The 19,889-nt window shown below is 46.6% G+C and overlaps 1 protein-coding gene across 2 annotated transcripts in view; it reads left to right on the top strand.

Moving 5' to 3' along the window:
• Positions 1–19,889, top strand: part of PALD1 (phosphatase domain containing paladin 1) — a 1,254,976-nt gene that overhangs the window by 633,606 nt on the left and 601,481 nt on the right. For both annotated transcript variants that reach the window (XM_069610500.1, XM_069610501.1), the window contains exon 8: positions 222–373. In XM_069610500.1, coding sequence (XP_069466601.1) covers positions 222–373 — 152 coding nt within the window. The remainder of the gene's footprint in view (positions 1–221; positions 374–19,889) is intronic.

Genomic DNA, 19,889 nt, shown 5'->3' with positions numbered 1-19,889 from the left:
TTTAAAACAGGAAAGACATTGCAACTATGTTCTACATCAGGTGTTTCAGATGTAATTACGAAAAAAAATACATAGTTTTGCTGCTTTATAAAATAAAGCACGCAGTCTCTAGTTGGCATATATGTGGGTAGCAAAGGCATTAACTCACGTTAATGTGTGTCTCCTCTTGCAATGAAGGCCTGCACTTAAACTTCACTTCGTGTTTTTTATTATTTTTTCAGGAGAACCCAAGCATGCTGCTTCTTCACGACTCGAGCACGCCTCTTCCTGCTTTGCTCTTCAGCTGTCAGACAGGAGTGGGCAGGACTAATTTGGCAATGATTCTTGGGACACTTGTGCTTTATCACCGCAAGGGCGCTCTGGAAAACCATGAGTAAGTATTTGAATCGGGTCCTGAAGCCCCTTGAGGCCACTGTACGGTAAGAGTAGGGAGGATTAGGGGAATGGTAACGAAATTAAGACAAGAGTGATTTTGCAAATGCGCACACCACTTTTGCACATGTCCTATCACATTAGCACCAGTAATGCCTTTGCACATGCTCAAATGGCATTGCCCCATCTTAAAGCAGTATTTTGCTATGTGCAGTGTACTGTGGACCTTCCCAGGCTGTTCAGTGGGAAGGGGGCATTTATTTGCTATCCCCAAGATAGCAAGGGAAAGAGTAAATGGATACGTCAACCTGCCTCCACAACCCCACTAGCTGTTTAGATTTACCCCTTTCCTCAAGCACTACTTGACTGCTAGTTCATTTAAAAACTGTGGCCATAAATCAGTCCTGAAGGCACTCTCAGAAATCGAGATTTAAAGACTTATTGCTATTTATCATTGCCAAATATCTGTGAACCAGTGGAAGAGCCTAAGTGCACGGGCTAATGTGCGTAAAGGAAGCCATTTTCAGAGTGTAAATATATTATGTGTTGTATTTTAACGTAATTCATGTTAATAGAGAAAAAGGTGTAAAGGATTTTGCTCCTTTTACGTGGAAGAGTCGTAACCTCAAACAAAATCTCACAGAATTCATTGAAAGTTTAACATAGTGCATTATTGTTGTATCTGCTCCTCATTGTCTTGGATTCCAGTTATGGATTTTTGACTCAAATATATAATGTGGAGGGATGTTCAGAGTAATACAATTCATGTGCAGCATGAATCGAAGTAGACGTGAGATCATAAAATAAAGAAAATTAAAGTCAAGGTTTAAAACGTACATGACATATTGATATAATACATACTAGGAAATATTACAATTGTTAAATATTTAAGTACATTAAAAAAAGTAATTTATTTTGTCAGAGAAACAGTGCTTAATAGAAGATTTTCTGTTCATGTTTTTTTAAATGTATATATTTTATTAGTTTATGCAACTTGAGGTACGCTGTTAAAGTGGTAAAATGCCATGCTCAGAAACCTGGATAGAATTTGCTCTTGGGAAAACTCAGGAAATTCATAAATAATTATTTATTGTCATAGACTAACATACCTTGCTCATTTTTGGATCCTTGAAAAATCTATTTTAAAAAATACTTTCAGAAAGTTACAGGGAAACTCTGCCAGGTAAGCTCTTCCTTTCTATCTATCCCTCGCCTCCCAAATCCCTTTCAGGCAATCTGATTTTGTCTTGGGAAAGGCGTCTGCATTTCAGTCACTTTAGGCAATGCTGATTAAGCAGAATTTCCATAAGCTACATCCAGGTGGAACCCCGGCTCTTTTCCTGTCAGGAAGGCTCTCTTCCGCTTCTGCTTTTCCAAAAAATCTCCCAACTTCCTGCGTGTTTAACTTTGACTTGAAGCACCACTAGACTCAAACAAATGACGCATAATTTGATTGGACAGAGCCTCTGATAGGTTCCCATTACTTACTCACACCCTCTAGAATCGTCCTATTAGCTTCAATTGGCCCAATATATTTTACTATGTCAAAAAGGAGTTATGTAGCTGTGGGTTAGGTCTCCATTGTGGAATTATGAGACAATTGGATTGATATGTCTTTCTCTTATAATTTCCTGTTTAGACTTGGCCTTTTAATGGACGCCTAGATATTCAGAATCGCAAGAAAATTCTGAATTCAGAGACATCCTTCATTATTTTGTAAGTGCATGCATAGGAGTTATTAAAATGTGAATGTATTAATAATTCATATATTTTAATACATCTTTTTATATGCATGGCTAAGGTGGTGGTAGTATCCCATCATTATTTGTATTTGACAGCCAAAGATGTGGAGGGACTGAGGCAAACCCATGAATGTAAAAGGGAAAACAGACTGAACCCTTGACTACAATAGTGACTCACCCATTGTAATCTCCTGATGAATGTTCAACATTAATAGAAAATGATCCGAGACATGTTGAGTTCCAACCTATGTCATTTAACATAGGAGAAATGGTGCAAATATAGACACAGGGAAATACCATCTAACACCCAAAGGAGGTTGAAATCAATATCCACACCAGTAGACAGAAAGTAACTCTACAAAGAAGAGTTTATCCACCTAGATTAGAGATAGTCAATACTTTAGATTACTGTCAGAGATAGGACAGAGCAATATCGTTGTGCCATACATTCCCTTGTATAGTACCTAGTTGATATTCTATTTGATTAATTTGTGGGTTACAGGTGCCCCAAAGCAGGGGACTTGCACCCGTGTCGTCTTTGTACTGCTGCATTACAAGTTTGGTATTCTAAATCAATAATTTCTGCAAAATGTCCTGCTCATAGCGCCTGGGGTCACCTCTGACTTCAGGTTTACTCACTGGTCTGTTGTGGCATCTCTGCTTCACTTTCTGATGCTGAATCAGAGTTTCTGCACTCGGATGGCTCCTCTGCCAGCTTCCGCGTAACCTCAGCAGTCAGCCTGCCTCTTCTCCGGAGCTCTGCCAGCTCTGTTCTACCTCTGCATCCTACCACTCACCGATGCAGCACATGTCTGGTTGGGAACTTTTCCCATACAGATGCGTCTCTTCTCCAGTTGCTGTCCACGACGCTGCTTCCTGCTGCATACACTCTGCAATCTCACCCACTTCCTCTGCTCACGTCGGCTTCAGCTGGCATGCTTCCTTCAACTTCTGCTGTATTTCCAGGACTTTGGACTGCTTATAACTCTACTAATTCTTCCACACTTCTCCTCACATGAATTCCATTCTTGGGATTAAATGTTTCACTCAGGTGCCTTGTGTGTACAACAACTAGACCACACATTCTGTTCAACGGTACCGCTGATCCTCAGTAACTCGGAGTTCCTCTTCCTCATCCCAGTATCGCATGCATTTTGGATATTGAAGTTCATAGTGGTTTTAGTTCGTTGATAGTCAAGAATTAGTGACAAGGTGTGCACTCTGTTGCCAGTCAAGTTTTCCTGCATTGACTTCTCCTCCAAGCACACATGTTCATGACTCCATCAACCTTCAGGGAGGCTGTATTTTTTTACCTTTTCAGGCGTGTCTTTGATAGTCAGTTCTAATTGGTTGGTGAACTGAGATTTATCAGAATTAGGGGATATGTCAAAGGTTTGGGGTTTAACGTAAGGGCCAGGACCTCCACTTAAGACAAAATCATGACATTTAGAAGATGGCACTTTTAATTCCTGATTTCCCAAGGCACAAATATTATGCTGTTTAGATAACTTTTCATGACCTTTTTTTTGGATAGTTTTATGGGAGGGACTGGTGCAATGACAGCATGCCATTAAGTATTTGGGAATTATAGGATTTTCATCCTCACAATAAGATGAATACTGCATCCCTCCTGAAGCAGTCACCACTTCCCCCTGACAGTCATTTCTTCTATGTGATCCTCCCTCATGATACCGCCCCAGGTTTAGGATCAGGTAGCAACTGCCTTCCCCTAGCCACCTGGGGTGTGTTTCTGTGATAACTCCGCAGTATTCATCGCACTACACAGTGGTAAGCTGGAGAAGAGGGATGGAACAAAACGGGGTGGCACTGAAGTAGACTGAAGAGCAACAGGTATGATGGTTCACTAGCAGATATCTCAGGGGATAGCTCACGGGGAGGCTGAGGGCATTGCCCCATTTCCTGCCTTTGCAGAGTTGGCAAAGCAGACTCCGATTTGACTTGTTACATTTCAGGTGAGTCAGGATTCATCCCAACCTATAACAGCACCCATCTGGTCATGGGTCTTGCAATACTTCAGCTTGCCAAAGGGAAATACTGCAAGGGGATAGACGCGTATAGTAATATGCAAATTTTGTCAAAAGTCAGCCACGTGAGGTAACCCAACTAAGAGCATCTTGGGCACCACAGTGGTTTGTATTTGTTTGAAGAAAAGGGATGTTAATTTTTCTCAGAACGTAGTTAAAGGCATGGTCTAGTAAAACATTTTATTTAAAAAATAGATAGGCAACATAAAAAAAAATACTAGCATTCTCTTTTTTAAAACTTCCTATGTAAAATTTTGAGCTATTCAAGCTCAAAATTCGCAAAAGCAAGCACATGGACGCATCCATTTTGTGAAATGGATGCCCTCCTGTGCTGGCTTTTGCTTTTGCAGCACTAATGAAGGAAAAGCCAGCCAGCTGTAGTAAACAAAAGCTACCGCTGGGTGGCTTTTCCTTTATTGGTGCTGTACGCGGAGGACGGGGACCGGAGACCAGAGCAGGAAAGCTGCAGCTGAATCTCGGTAAGTGCTATTTATTTTTTTTAAAAATAAGCACTAGCTGCGTTTTTTTTCTAAGTTTTCCGGGCTGGAGGAGCCCGGAAAACTTAGAAATAAAACCGCAGCTTTAAAAATGTTGTATTTATGTTTGCGGTCGGTTTTGAAGCGACCACAAACATAAATACAACGTTATTGTGTTGGAAAACGCTGCGGTTTTTCTTTCCAAGTTTCTCAGGCTCCTCCGGCTCGGAGGAGCCTGAGAAACTCGGAAAGTAAAACCGCAGCGTTTTCCAACACAACCGCATTGTGTTTCTGCCTGAATCTGCTTTCCCATTTGGGGCTCTCGGGCTCCCCGTGGGGAGCCCGAGAGCCCCAAATGGGAAAGCAGATTTCGGCAGAAACAACGCAGCATTGCAGAAAACAACCGCGTTGTTTCTGCCTGAAACTGCTTTCCCATTTGGGGCTCTCGGACTCCCCACGGGGAGCCCGAGAACCCCAAATGGGAAAGCAGATTTAGGCAGAAACAACGCAGCATTGCGGAAAACAACCGCGTTTTTTCTGCCTGAATCTGCTTTCCCATTTGGGGCTCTCGGACTCCCCACGGGGAGCCCGAGAACCCCAAATGGGAAAGCAGAATTAGGCAGAAACAACGCAGCATTGCGGAAAACAACCGCGTTGTTTCTGCCTGAATCTGCTTTCCCATTTGGGGCTCAGAGCCCCAAATGGGAAAGCAGATTCAGGCAGAAACAACGCAGCGTTTAGCATTTCCCATTTGGGGCTCTCGGGCTCCCCATGGGGAGCCCGAGAGACCCAAATGGGAAATTAGCTGTAGGCAGAAACACTACGCAGCATGTAAACACAACCGCGTTGTGTTTCTGCCTGCTGAGGCTTTCACTTTGATAGCCACAGCAGGCAGAAACACAACGCGGTTGTGTTGGAAAACGATGCGGTTTTTCTTTCCGAGTTTCTCAGGCTCCTCCGAGCCAGAGGAGCCTGAGAAACTTGGAAAGAAAAACCGCAGCGTTTTCCAACACAATAATGTTGTATTTATCTTTGTGGTCGCTTCAAAAGCAACCGCAAACATAAATACAACGTTTTTAAAGCTGCGGTTTTATTTCTAAGTTTTCCGGGCTCCTCCAGCCCGGAAAACTTACGGTTTATGATGCTCATTCGTAAATTCTCTCACGTACGTACCAGAGAGGCATCCTCTGCATTCTGAGACAAAAGCCACAGCAGTACTAACATGTTCTCATGGTATACACGCATTTCACCACGGTATTTTTCATTGCGTGTTTTTTCATCGCCGTTTTTATTTCGGAAAAAAAATCATTTTTTGTTTGGGTGGGTTAAGAAATTAAATATATGGTTGTGGGTGTAAGGGAATAAAAATAAAAAAGGGGGGTTAACCCCCCCAAAAAAAGTTTTTCAAAAAATAAACAGCGATGGAAAAAAACCTGTGATGAAAAATACCGCTGCGAAATAACGTAGAACCGTTCTCATATGGCATGATAGTCGGTGGCAGTTTAGGCATTGTACAGCTAACTAAACAATTGGATATGGCCATACTCGCCGCTTTCCAAGACAGAATTGCAATGCAGCCTCAATAGTACCCAGTTGACATTTGTCGCAGAAATAGGCATCAACCATCTGTATCAGTGTGTCCTCTGAATTATTGTGGGGACCCCGATGAATACATGAAGCCAGACTGCGGAAGGAGTCTGACCCACATCCTAAGCAAGTTTTTACATTGTATTAAATCTTGTCATGACACCCCATAGTGCCAGAAGTGGAGAAGAGTATCTTTGCACTGTCTGGTAACCTCCTTTACAGCATTGAAGCCCATAATAGGTGGTTGATCTCTGACCTGTGGCTCTCTTTTTGCTCCTCCTGGGCTTATGACATGGCCTTAACCCATACTTACTAATGGATGGCACATCGTCTTTCAAATAACACCTCCCTGTTCATTTACCACACCCTAGCACATGCAGTTTAAAAGTTGACACCTTGACTTTAAACCATTGGTCAAGAAAAGATGCAATGAGGTAGATCATATTTCCCTTCATTGCATCAATACCTGGATCATGTCTACATGTCTAGATCAATTTCCAGTTGCCTGCTTCTGTGTTGCCAAACAATTTCTGATAATATGTTAGGTTGCATTGTGCTTGTACTATCAGATACCCTAATAGCAGCACATAGCGTACAGGCTAGCACAACAAGCAGTGCCCAATATTGTTATCACTGTGTAGGTAATAGATAGGCACCCCCAGTTGCTTACCTTGACTGTTGCAGTACTCAGCCACTGCTTTCCACTGTTCTTGCAGGTGGCCATTATATAAAGGGTGGAATTTCACATAGTCAGCATTCAGTTTTTAGTTGTTTGTAAGGAAGGTGTGGCACAACTGCAGAATTTGTGATATACTGTAGGTACTGTAAGTGCAGCTAAAGTGAGTGCCGACCTTCTGACACCTGCTTGCTGTGTGTGGCTTGTAACGAATCCAGGGAATGCATCCCCTCTCCTCAAGGGGGAGCCACCCTATTTGGGACTAGGGAGGTTAGCCTTCTAAGCTTAACACCGCCTAGGGTACAGGTCAAGTGGAATCCCACTGGTGAGAGCAGGCCATTCCATGCCAGGAATGAGTTATTATCCTCCCTTGTTCCAAAAAGCTAATGTTTTTTGGCTTTATGGGGATTCAACTATAGAAATGTTCATAGAGGTAGCTGGTATGGTTACTGACCCTTTACTGTTGCCCTCATTGTATAAAATGCAGGGCCAATAGACTGTTCTGTCTCTCCTCATAGGAAGGAACATAAAGGGTCCATGGGATCAACCGAGAGGAAAGAACAGGAAAGAGACATGCAAGCATTCAGAGTCCAGATGCAGAGGAGGGCCCGTCCCTCTATGAGGCAGAGCCAGGAAGCAGCCTCACGCAGACGACATGGAGCGCAGAGTTGTTAGCCTGCATAACGTTGCTACCTGGAACCAGGCCTGGAGCTGGATGAGCTCAACCGCACTGAAAAGAGAAGAGACGCGACTACATGAACCAATGTCGACTGGCACCAGCTTGAGTTGATGCCGAAGCCTTGTCATGAACCAATGGGACGCACCGAACAACACAGACCAACGTAGAAGAGAGAAGAGGAGCAAGAACCCCGTTGCCACCTTAGCCTAGCAATCCAGACATGCGGTTTGTCTAGGGAACCCAGGAGGAGTGCGGACAGGCCCAGGCGTGTCCCAAACTGGGCCGAGAAGTTAAAGTGCCTGGGAGGGGCTGTGGCAAGAGACAGCCCGAACCGGGGTGAGAATCCATATACACCAAGCCAGTGTGAGAATGAAAATAGCCCAAGGGCTGAGAGACCAGATATCCATGAGGGGGTGTGAAATCCAAGACCAGAGGTGAGGGGCGGGGAGGGGTAGGAGCCAATGGTATTCTGAACCATGGGGCGAGACCTGTGGAGTAACTTTGCTGAAAATGTTGGGAGGGACATTACATCTAAATGAAAGGGGTCCCTGCCAAATGAGTGGGACAAAATGGTGTGCCACAAAAGTTAGGGGGACAAACACCCTTTTATCCCCCTTAAATGTTCACCCATAGGTGAGACCCCATACACTCCAAGCTGAAGTGAGAAGGCGAAGACCCCAAGAGGGGCTAAAGGACCAAACAGCTCAAGCAGAGCAGAGAGACCAGATACCTAACTGGGTGGTGTGAAACATGGGACTCAGTTCAGGGAGGGTTTCCATCATGCCCAAAGGTGGGCGCCATCAGATCAACCCCGAGAGGGTTTGTGCAACCAGAGACCCCATGGAGAGCCAAAGGGGTTCCGAACCAAGTCGAATTAGGCCTGGCTATCTAAGGACATTTGAGAGGTGTGATTAATCTGAAGGCTTCATACCTTATTCCCTGGGGGGAGCCAACCCCTTTGAGGCTAGTGTGAAAAACCCAAGGGTTTGCCCCTGCCTACTCCCTGGGGATCTTCTGTTCAGGTGGCCAGAGGACAGCCATCGCTATTGGATCCAGAACCTGGGGGTAGGCAAGCGAGTGCAGATCACCTGGGTAGAGGGTCCTCTGGGTTTGGTAGGGAGACTCCTGAGGGCAAGACATGGTATCTGTCCCGTTGTCCCTGACAATTGCCTACCCCATATTCCCTCTGCATTCATGGAATACTGCACATCCCATATTCCCCCCACCCCCTTTCCGTGCAAACCCATCTGCTGCGACGAGGAAGATTGAGACTGTGCGGATTACCACTGGTGCTGGTCAATGGCCCTGTTCTACTATTAAGGTCAGGGAAATTCAGGAACTTAATTCCAATTACACACACCTAAACAAGATTGATGACTGTTTTAAGTTTGAAAGGTGTTAGCAGGCAGCAGGAGAGGCGTATTCAGGGAAGCAGTTGGGAGCAGGACCATGAAGCAGAGGACACTGAGACAGAGGACCCCGTAAAGTGAGGGGTCAGTTTGGCAAAGTAGCCTGTATACAGAGGTTATGCGAGGGGGAAGCTGTACCAAGCTGTGCCATTCCCATGAAGGATACTGCAAGTGCTTGTAACCCCGGGTGTTGGTCGATCCCTAGGGTGTCAAAGGGGTAGTGTGAAAACCGCTGCAAGCAGAGGAGGATCTTTGCGAAGCCGAGCACTGTCACCAAAACAGGAGCGTGAGCTGGTGTCAGCAGGTAGAAAGACACTGAACCGCTTTATTCCCGACAGTGAATTTATTTATTTATTTTGTATAGCATGCATGCAACCCGGAGGCATTGAGGCGCTGTTGCAGGTACAAGACTACTTGTAAGTTGGTGTCATAAAGACAAGGTTGCAACATGTAATCAAAGGTAACACAAGTACATTAACCAGGTGGCAATGCTCAAAGCGTAACAGGCAGCGTGGTGGTTTGGCAGTGTAGGTTAGTATTGGTATATGGGTGGGGGGGTTGAGAATTAGGAGAAAAGTTGAGTTTTCAGTGCTTTACGGAAGGGGCAGGAGGATTTCCTTAGCTCTCGGGAAGGGTGGGAGGTTGTTCCATAGTTTAGCAGCCTGGTATGGGAAGCTGGAGACTTTGGCTTTGCTTCTCTTTACCTTTGGTACAATTAGTTGATCCATGTAGGGAGTTCAGGTTTGTCTCGATAAATGGGCTTTGGTAATTCTTTGGGCGGGTTGAGGTGGCGCTGTGTTGGAGAGACACTTGTGGGCAATGGAGAGTGTCTTGAAAGTGAAACGTTCCTGCATAGCGAGCCAATGTGCTTCTCTTCTAGCTATTGCGATATGATCTCTTTTAGGAATATTCAGGGCTGCTCTGAGGGTGTTATTCTGTATGACTTGAGTTTGTGGATGTTTCCGGGGGAGGTGCCAGTGAAGAACACATTGCAGTAATCGATCTTGGAACCAATGATTACCCGGGCAATGGTTTGCAGTTCTTAGAAAGGAAGGGCCTGGCTGCATTGACGGCCTTGGTGGTGTAAACTGCCAAGGAGGCAATGGCACTTACTTGTCTGGTCATAGAGAGTGAAGTGTCCAGGTAGACCCCTAGAGTCTTTGCAGAATTTGAGACTGGAATAGTACAATTGTCAATTAGGAATGCAGTGTATAGCTTGTTAAGGGATTTTAGGGTGCTAGGTGGGCTGACAATTACAATCTCTGCTTTATTGCTGTTAAGACAAAGATGATTGGCTGACATCCAAGTATCTATTATGGAGTAGATCCTATTGAGGGTGGCAGAGTCTTCTGCGTAGTTGCCTGAGAGAGGGATCAGGATTTGAGTGTTGTCCGCATAGTTGGTGTAGGCTATGCCGAGATACTCCAAGATGTTGGAAAGTGACCTGCTAAAGATATTCTAAAGGGTTGAGGCAATGCAGGATCCTGGTGGCACACCAGAGGTAATGGGCAAGGGAGAGGCGTTGGAAATCTCTGAGAAGACCCTCATGACTCTTCCCTCCAGGAATGAAGTGATCCAGGCAGTGGCAGAGGGGGAGAAGTGAGCATGAGTGGTGAGGGGATGGCAAAGGATTTGGTGGTTAACCAGGTCGAAAGCCACAGATAAGTCAAGGAGGAGTAGGGCTGACTTGCCTTCGTCCCTGATCTCATCTAGCTGGTTCTTTAGGTTGAGAAGGGCAGATTCAGAACCATGCACTGGGTGGAAGCCGGATTGACGCCTTCGTAGGATTTGATTATCCTCCAAAAACTGCTGGACTTGCAGGTAGGCTGCTCGGTCCAGGATTTTTAGGAGGAACGGGACAGTGGTGACCGGCCTATAGTTTGATGGAATTGTTGCGTCTAGAGAGGTTTTTCTCAGGAGGGGGAGTACCCAAGCTTCTTTGAGAGTAGCTGGAACCGTGCTTCCAGCGAAAGAGGATTTAATGATGACTGTGGTGATGGGGGCTAGAATATCAGCACAATCTTTAATGAGGGATGCAGGGCATATATCGCCTTTGCATTTGGAAGGTTTCAGGCTTTTAATACATTTTGGTGACTTCAGTTTTTTTTTTTTTAAAACATCTTTTTATTGAGGTAGTGGCAGGTTCACAACTCGTCCCAACATCATAACAAGAAAAAAGCATATAGTGGCACTATGCATTTTCACAAGTGATACATATTTACATGGGGTCTTCATTGTCCGACGGCAATTTGCATAAGTATGTCCTGAACGGGCCCCAGATATCTTTCGGTCGGCTCATTCTCGGCTGAGTCAGTGCATATTGTTCCTCGTTCTCATTCACATACATCAATTCTCGTAAAAAGGTGTTCATGCTCGGAGGCGTGCGGCTTTTCCAAGCTTGGAGGATGCATTTTTTAGCGATTGCGCAAGAAACATTAAAGAGTCTTCTAGTTCTCTCCGAGCACTTCCCAATATCACCAAACAGGTCTTTTTGTGGAGACAGGAATGGGGATATTTGTGTTAGTTTCGCCAGTAACTCAGCCACCCCCCCCCCAGAACCGCTGCAGCTCAGGGCAGTCCCAATACATGTGGAAAGACTCTGCTTGTAGGGCGCCTCATTTTAGGCATTCGCTCGAGGAGTCTGGTACAAACCTCGCTACTGCGGCCGGTGTATAGTGCAGTCTGTTCAGAATTTTAAATTGTATCTGGCGCAGCCCTGCATTGAGCAAAACCCTTTTAGTGAGTGTACAATACTTTACCCATTTCTCATCAGGAATGGCCGCCTGCAAATCTGCTTCCCATTTTGTTTTCACATTATTGATCGTGGGGGTGTGGGCCTGCACCGATGCATATAATTTGGAGACTCTGAGACCCCCCTGAGTCGTGATCATTTGTAAACAAGGGTGTGAGAGTGGCTCATCAGGAAATAGGGGCCATCTAGCCTGGAATGCTGATCTCATTCGGTAGTATTGGAGCGTTCGAAGCGGTCCTCTCCCCAGTGCCCTTAAAATATCTGTTAAGTTAACAAATTTCCCCTCTATGAACATATCCCCTACCACCATTTCCCTATTGGGGTCCCATGCTTCCTGCATGTCCGTGTCGAATGTGGGAGGAATGCCGGGAAAGTTCCACAAGGGAATCTGTGGGTTATAGGGCCTTTCAATTTTAAGTCTCCGGCATATTGCCCCCCAAGCCCGGACAGTGCAGCTCGCCGGGTCGTATTCAGACACGTCTCTATGTCGTGGGGCGAAGATAATTGATCTCACATCCGAGGGTGCAACTGTGTGTGTCTCCACCCATGTGTGCGGTGCTTCTTCTGCTGTCTCATACCAGTATCTCGCGAACTGCGCCTGGGAAACTAAATAATAAAGTTCAAAGTCCGGGGCTGCTATGCCTCTGGTACTGTATGGTTCCACCATTTTCTCCCATCCCATTCTAGCAGTCTTCCCGTTCCATAGAAATGTGGTCACCATTGATCTCAGCCTGGAGAAGAATTCCCTGCCTGGCCATATCGGGATATTCACAAACAGGTACAGCAGTTTAGGAAGGACAGTCATTTTTAGCACTGCTATCCTGCAATGCATTGAGATAGGGAGGTGCCTCCATATCGCAAGCTTCGCATTAATTGACTGTAGCGCCCCTTTGTGGTTATCGGTAAATAGAGATTGTCTGCTCTCGGAGACCAGAAGGCCCAGGTATCTAATATACCTCTCCGTCCATTTAAGGCCCTCCGTCGTTTCCGGGCATTTAGTACAAGGGGTGAGTGGGAAGATTTCCGACTTAGAACTATTCACAGTGTAACCAGAGTAATCAGCAAATTTGTGTATATCTGCCATTACGGGTGCCAGGTTTTTGTCGGGTTCACGGATATATAACAGCGTGTCGTCCACATAAAGCAAAATCAGCTGATTAGAGCCCTTCATGACTATGCCTTTATCTTTATGGCGCAATCTGACTGCAGCAGCCATGGGCTCTATTGTAAGAGCAAATAGGATTGGCGAGAACGGGCATCCCTGTCTTGTGCCCCTCCCCAGTTGGAACATGTCAGACATGGTTCTGTTAGTGTATACTCTCGCCCCGAGCTTTGTGTAGAGTAGGCGGACATATCTGATAAAATTGGGTCCCACCCCGAACGCCTCCAACACCGAGAAGAGGTACTCCCATGAGACTGAATCAAATGCCTTCTCGGCGTCCAGGGACACTGCAACCTCCTGCCTGCCCGGGTCTATTTGTGCCATGATTCCAAACAGCCTCCGGAGGTTTAGCGCTTTAGACCTTTTGGGAATGAACCCATTTTGGTACGAATGAACCAGTTCTGGAACCATGGGTAACATACGATTGGCCATGACCTTCGCGAAAACTTTTGCGTCAGTATTTATGAGCGAGAGGGGCCTGTAAGAGGATATATCCTGGGGTGGGCGTCTGGGCTTGAGAAGCACCGTAACAATAGCTTCCCTCATTGTAGGGGGCAGTTAGTGCTGTTAGAGGGCCTCCTCCCAGGTTCTGAGTAGAATAGGGGCCAGCTCCTCATGGAACTCCTTATAAAATTCGGCCCCCAGTCCATCAGAACCCGGAGCTTTACCCGACGTGAGATCCTTGATGGCTTCAGTGATCTCTTCTATTGTGACAGGTAGCTCCAAAACCAATCTATCTTCATCTGGGAGTGTCGGGAGACCCAGTGAGGCCAGGTATTCTTTCGTCTCAGTGGGGGTTTTCGAAGCAGGTTGGCCAGCATTTTCCCCGTCTTATTCCCCTCCCCATAGCGACGCGCCCGCATGGGGGCCGCAATGTATCGTACCTCCCTCGTGGTTAAATTGTCAAAGGTCTTAAGGAGTCTATGAATTTCAGCAAGGGTGTCCCTATCATGGGTGCGGCTATATATCTCTTCCAGCTCTTTCAGTTCCCATTCCACCCCTTCAAGGTCCCGTCCCACCCCCTTCAAGAGTCCTGTTGATTTGGACATAAGGATCCCTCTAACCCAAACCTTAAAGGTTTCCCAGACCGTGGATATCCGGTCCACCGTCCCCAGATTGTCTGCAAAGAAGTTGGTTATCTCTTCATGTAGTGATTCAGCCACGTTTGCATCTCCCAACAGTCCCCCCGGCATTTCCCACCTCCTGGCCTGTCTAGGAACATCTTGGGAAACGAGGCTCAATAAGACCGGAGAGTGATCGGACAGTGTGCGGGGAAGGATCGTGCAGTGTCGCAGCGTATTTGAGATGTCAGAGGATATGAACCAGTAGTCTATAAGCGATTCACTGTCATGCACTGTTGAGTAAGCGTCTATCAGTGACAACCGCGGGAGGAGTTGGTTCAGGGTTATCGCTGTTTTAGTGGGAGCCCTCACAACACTGGTTGACCTATCCAACATAGGGTCGAGTGCAATATTGACACCGCCGCCCCATATAATGATTTCTGTGTCGTGTTTGTTGAGAGTGTTGAACATTTTCAGATAGAAATCCGGGTCATCTATGTTAGGGCCGTAGGTGTTAACCAGCGTCACTCGTCTGCTGGCCATTTCCCCCCACACCAACACATATCTTCCCATTGGATCGGCCTTGTGCCCCTCAGTGCGGAATCCCAGCGCAGGATGTATCAGTGTTATGACCCCCCCTGGATTGTGAAGAATATTCTGTATAATAACGTAGCTTGCCCCATTTAGCCATTATGTTACGGTTAACCGCTCCCAGGGCGTGTGTCTCCTGGAGCATTAGGATTTGAGGACCGTGTCTGGCAACATAATTTCCTACCTTTCTGGCTTTCATCGGGTTGTTTAGCCCTCAGACATTCCAAGATAATAAAGTTATTTTCACCCTGTTACCCATTTCTCCATATATAGAATCCATGCCGTGCCATTGCTTCCACCATGTCTAGTGTTTATCTGCTGTAGCCGCATCGTTCACCCGCCAGACCTGATTTCAACCAACCTGGAACTGAAATTAAACCAATCTAAATCCCAGGTCCCAAACATGCCCTGGCAGCAATAACAATCTGTAACTTCCAGATTTCCCCAACCCCACCCTCCACCCACATCATCCACCCCAACTTGACGATGTACCCTTAAACTTTTTTGGAACTTTCCTGTGGGAGCCACGTTGTCGTCACAAGGCCACCCGAGCGGGCTCACGACCCGTTTCGAAGGTTACTCAGAGCCCCCCAGTGGGAGCAGAATCCCTTTAAACATCGACAAAACAGCTGCATAGGATAAGTGCGCAACCAAGTTCAGTCAACAGCACCCCAGTCTCCCTCTCCCGGAGGTGATCTTCCGTTCTGGTCCGGTCCACGGCCTCTAGGTGGTAGGGGTATATTTGCTTCCACATATGCCATAGCGGCGGACGGAGTCTCAAAAAAGTGTGCTCTTCCTCCATACTGGATTCGCATTTTAGCCGGGAATATCAGCGCATACGGGACCTGACACGCCCTCAGTAAGCGTTTGACCAGCTCATACGATCTCCTGCTGGCCTGTACTCCCGCAGCAAAGTCCGGATAGACATGTATGCGGTTCTCCTCATATTGTAGTGTCCCAATTTCTCTCACCTTCCTAAGTATTGCATCTCTGTTCCTGTAATTCCACAGTCTGGCGATGATAGTACGTGGCGGGGCTCCAGGCTTCGGCGCCGGGGGCAGAGTGCAATGCGCTCCCTCAACCAGGAATTGGCATGAAAAGGATTCTGTTCCAAAAAGAGTCTTAAGTAGGTTTTCCACTTGCTGTTCCATAGCGCCTTTCCCGAACTTTTCAGAAACTCCCACTATCCGAATATTGTTCCTTCGGGATCGGGATTCTAGGTCTTCGCACTTACTCTGCAGTGCGGTCATGCCCGCCTTGAGCTGCGCTATGTCGCGATCGTTTCACGCAATAGTGTCTTCGCTTGTACCAATTCTGTCTTCGGCCTCGGTGATTCTAAGGCTCTCTTTGTCAACTCTGGTTTTCAGTGCTCCTATAGTGGTGACAATGTCGTCTAGTTTCACATTCAGGGATAGGAAGCCATTCTGCACTATCGTGGTAAGGCGATCAACCCTGTCGCCGCCCTCCACGCCAGGCTCCGCTGTTGACGCCGTCGATGGATCCGGCTCGTGGCCAGCTGCCTGGCTACTGGTGTACGAATCCATCGGACCTTTCTTTTTCCCAGTCGCCCCTTCAGCCGCCTTATCCTGTTTCCTAGTGTTGCCCATGTTCGCCACACCTGCCGGTATCCCACCACAACCCAACGGGGGCAGCGGAATCTGTGTGACTTTACCGCGGAGGCAGGCCGCCTGTGCCGCGTAGGATATTGTTTGTCAAGCGGGTTCGCTCAGGCCAGGTTATCGCAACAATAGTGTTTCATGGAGCCATCAACGGTCAGGTATCAGCGGTAGTTTGCTAATTCGACCCCTCACGCGTAGAAAAGAGCTGCACCGTCCCGCCAACTTGCAGGGAATGTAGCACGCGTGGCGCGCCCCGGCTGCCGACCAAAAAATGCAGTCGATTCCTCGGTCGGGGAGGAGAGGATATCACGCCGTCCCACTTTCCAGCACCCGCCACGCCGCGGCAGGGAGCTCCAGCTCTTGCCCAACAGGATGGTCTCAGTAACTGCAAAGGCAGGGTTCCACCGGGCACACCCAGTCAAAACCTTGTTTCCGGTCTGGAGCAGGGCCCACGAGCCAGCAAAGCTTGCACAGCCATGCGTACGGGGCCCAGGGGGGGATCACTCCAGTCGCTCCGCAGTGTCCACGGGCCAGACACCGCGACCGTGGCACAGGAGTCCCACCTCTCTGTCTCTCAGGCTAGAGCGTCAGCGGCGCAGAGCGTAGACCAGCAGGATGTTCACTGCAGCCAACTCCCGGGCCTTCTCCCGCTCACCATGCCAACGCCGATATCGCTGTGAGTTTTAGCCCGTCGCTCTCAGGATTTCGATTGGGTGTGGACTGGGTCAAGGTGCACCCTCTTCTCGACTCCACTATCCGCTGGGGGCTCCGAAACAGGATTCAAATGCAGTTCAGATTTCTGTCAGGTCAGAGCTCTCACATCAGGCGGCCATCTTGGTCGTGCACAACAGCGCCCCCCGTGACTTCAGTTTCTGAGTGTGCTCTGAAGAAGAACTGAGTGGAGGATGCAGTGGGGGGGCGCGGTGGTCAGCTAATGTTAGGGGTTATGGGATCTGTGATAAATTGTGCTTGTTGTGAGAGGAATTTCGTGTTCTAGGAGTCCATTTTACCTAAAATTGCTGCTTGGAAGGTCTCGTCTTTGGTAAGGGTTGCAGGGGATTCACATTTTCTGTAGATGTTAAAAATCTCTTTTGCATCTAACTTGGCATTGCAGATTTGGCCTAGATAATAGCCGTTTTGTAGCGTTTTGAGATTTCAGTGAAGACCTGTTTGGCTGTGTCAGTAGGATTTTTATGCCAGGTTAGCTGGGCTTGTCGTTTCATGTAGGGTAATTCAAGGAGTTCGGGGCTAAACCATGATTTGGAATGTCTGACATTTTTAGATTTATGTTGAACTAGAGTGTCTCAGTTGTCCACTGCTTTTGAGAGGATTGATGTATAGGTATCCACTAGAGATTTGGGGTTGGTGGTGAATGGGGGGATGGAGGCAAGGGGTGTTGAGCAGGTGCAGGATATTGCCGATGGTAAGCTTCCGTGAGCTCTGTGTGACAGCAGGAGGAAGTGGGTTGGGTAAAGATTTGGGGTTTCTGAGCTGTGGGATGGAGAAATTGATAATATGATGGTCTGAACATGGAAAGGGTGAGTTGATGCTAGTAGAGACTTTGCAGTTGTGATCGGCAATCCAGTCCAGTATCCGTCCTTTGTTGTGGGTGGGATTGGTGACATGTTGAGAGAAGCCTAGGGTGTAGAGGGCGTCCGATAAAGACTTGGCAGATGGGGCCGTTGGTGTCATGGAGGCCTAGGTTGAGGTCACCGAACAGGATCATTTTGGAAGAGGCTTTAATTTTGAATGTCGGCTGCAACAGTTGCCAGTAAACCAAAAGCATTATTGAACATTTCTGGATGAATTAATCTGACACACGAGTAGTTAGAAAATAGTCAGCCTTTGTTCAAGTAATCAAAGAGTTTGTTGCAGGCAACACATTAACACGTGTGAACTGTCTGATTGTAACACTTCCAATCAAACGTGGTGAAGCTAAGAAATGAAGCGGCCGACCCGCAAATGAGATTATAAGCAACAAAGCACTGTCTAGGCATTTTAAAGTGAACCAGCGAGTGAAATGCTAAGTAACGAAAAGCTTTTCGCATTAAACAATTGAATGGATACAAGTCAAGTAGTGTGAAAGAAATGCCAAACAAGCACTATCCAAAGCCAAGAAGAGAATGGCACAGGAAAAGCCCAGAGCCAACGAAGAAGGGTATTGTGGGAACTTTAGTCAAAGGCCAATAAAGGGGAGGTTAAAAGTATACATTCAAACGTCTCTGTGAAATGTTTGAAGTAGTGATAAAACTGCAAATGAAAGCAAGAAAGTATGAACTTTTAAGCACACCAAGAAGGCAAAGTAAGGAAATTAGAATTTCAAGAAACTTCAAGTACCAAGAAGCATTGGTGTTGCGAGTTGATGAAGATTGTCAAATTGTTTAACGAGAGGTCAGAGTGGTTGTCATGCAGAGGTCTACGTAAAATCCTTGCAGTTTCGAATATCTTCGACAGTTAAAAGTTGTATGAAATGAAACTTGGGGAAGGGATCCCCACAAAGAGAAAAGAGGGTTTGAGTGAAAGTCAAGTGTGAAAAGTAAGACCTGCTTCAGCCCGACAGAGGGAAGCCTGTGTTGAGTTGTGGTAAAGTAAAAGTCAACAGTTGAACTGTGCATTTGTGGTAAGGCGGACAAAGCCTAAAGAAATTGTTGAACTGTCGAAAGCTTGAAGCCCGTCTGAACTGTTGAATTGTACCTGTAAGCCAAAGTGTGCCAGATTGATAGAACTGAGCCATCCACCCATCCTTTTAAGAAACTCTCGAAACCCTGTGCTTCTGAACGTGGGGAAGGGAGGTGTTACCTAAGCCATTCTGGCATTTCTTTTAAGACACTATATTTCCTTTTAATAACCCCTTTACACATTTGTTTTTTGAGAAGGAGGGCAAGCTTAGTTTTCTTTTTTTGTATAGGCCTTTTTATTTTGACTAGACTGACTTAAACTTGTTTACTTTTTCAATGGTCGAGACTACCCCCATTCTAGAGTTAGGACCAGTTAGGAATTCTCCCAACCATATAAAATACAAAATAAAGGTTTTTGAAACGTGCATCTATTGTCTGTGTCTGCTCTTGATACCTTGCCTTCCTTAAACTAGGGAGATGAGTTTGCTAAGAAAATCCCTCCCTAGGGTTTGGAGAAAGCGGGACTTAAAGGCGAAAAAGACCAACTCCCATGGGGAACTCCCTATAACTAAAGCATTTTCTGCATACATAGGAATTCAAGAGACTGAGAGTACATTCAACTGTTTGACACAAAAAAATACTGAAAGCGCCTCTGAATGTTAGGCTCAAGACGATGCTGGACTTTGTGGGGGTTTGACAGCTGAATATAGACAACATGCCCATTTTTTGTCATGGAGCATGAATAAAGTCATGATCACCCTTGAATGGAGGAAAAGAAGCAATACGCAAGCCTCTGTCATCATCACGTCACTGAGGGTCACAGCCATGCTGCACAGCAGAGATGGCTGTGGCACGAGCAAAGACAGCTGCAGAGGCGAGACACTGCTGACTCAACACGGGAGAGTGCAGAGTCATATAGACAAAGGCAGCTCAAGGCAAATCTTGCCTGGTGGCGCAACCACCGTTGGACGTGGTTGCAGCCCTGATGCCTGCAAACCAACGCCGAAACAAGTGATCGAGAGATGAGCAAATACTCTGCTCTCAACGAGAGAGTAGAAAGAGGGACTAGATTACATAAGTAATCCGTCAAAATGAGTCCA

This window comes from Ambystoma mexicanum, chromosome 8, assembly GCF_040938575.1.
Source record: "Ambystoma mexicanum isolate Mex_15411 chromosome 8, UKY_AmexF1_1, whole genome shotgun sequence".
Taxonomy (NCBI): domain Eukaryota; kingdom Metazoa; phylum Chordata; class Amphibia; order Caudata; family Ambystomatidae; genus Ambystoma; species Ambystoma mexicanum.
The sequence above is the reverse complement of the archived record's forward strand: the minus strand, read 5'-3'. Positions and strand labels throughout refer to the sequence as shown.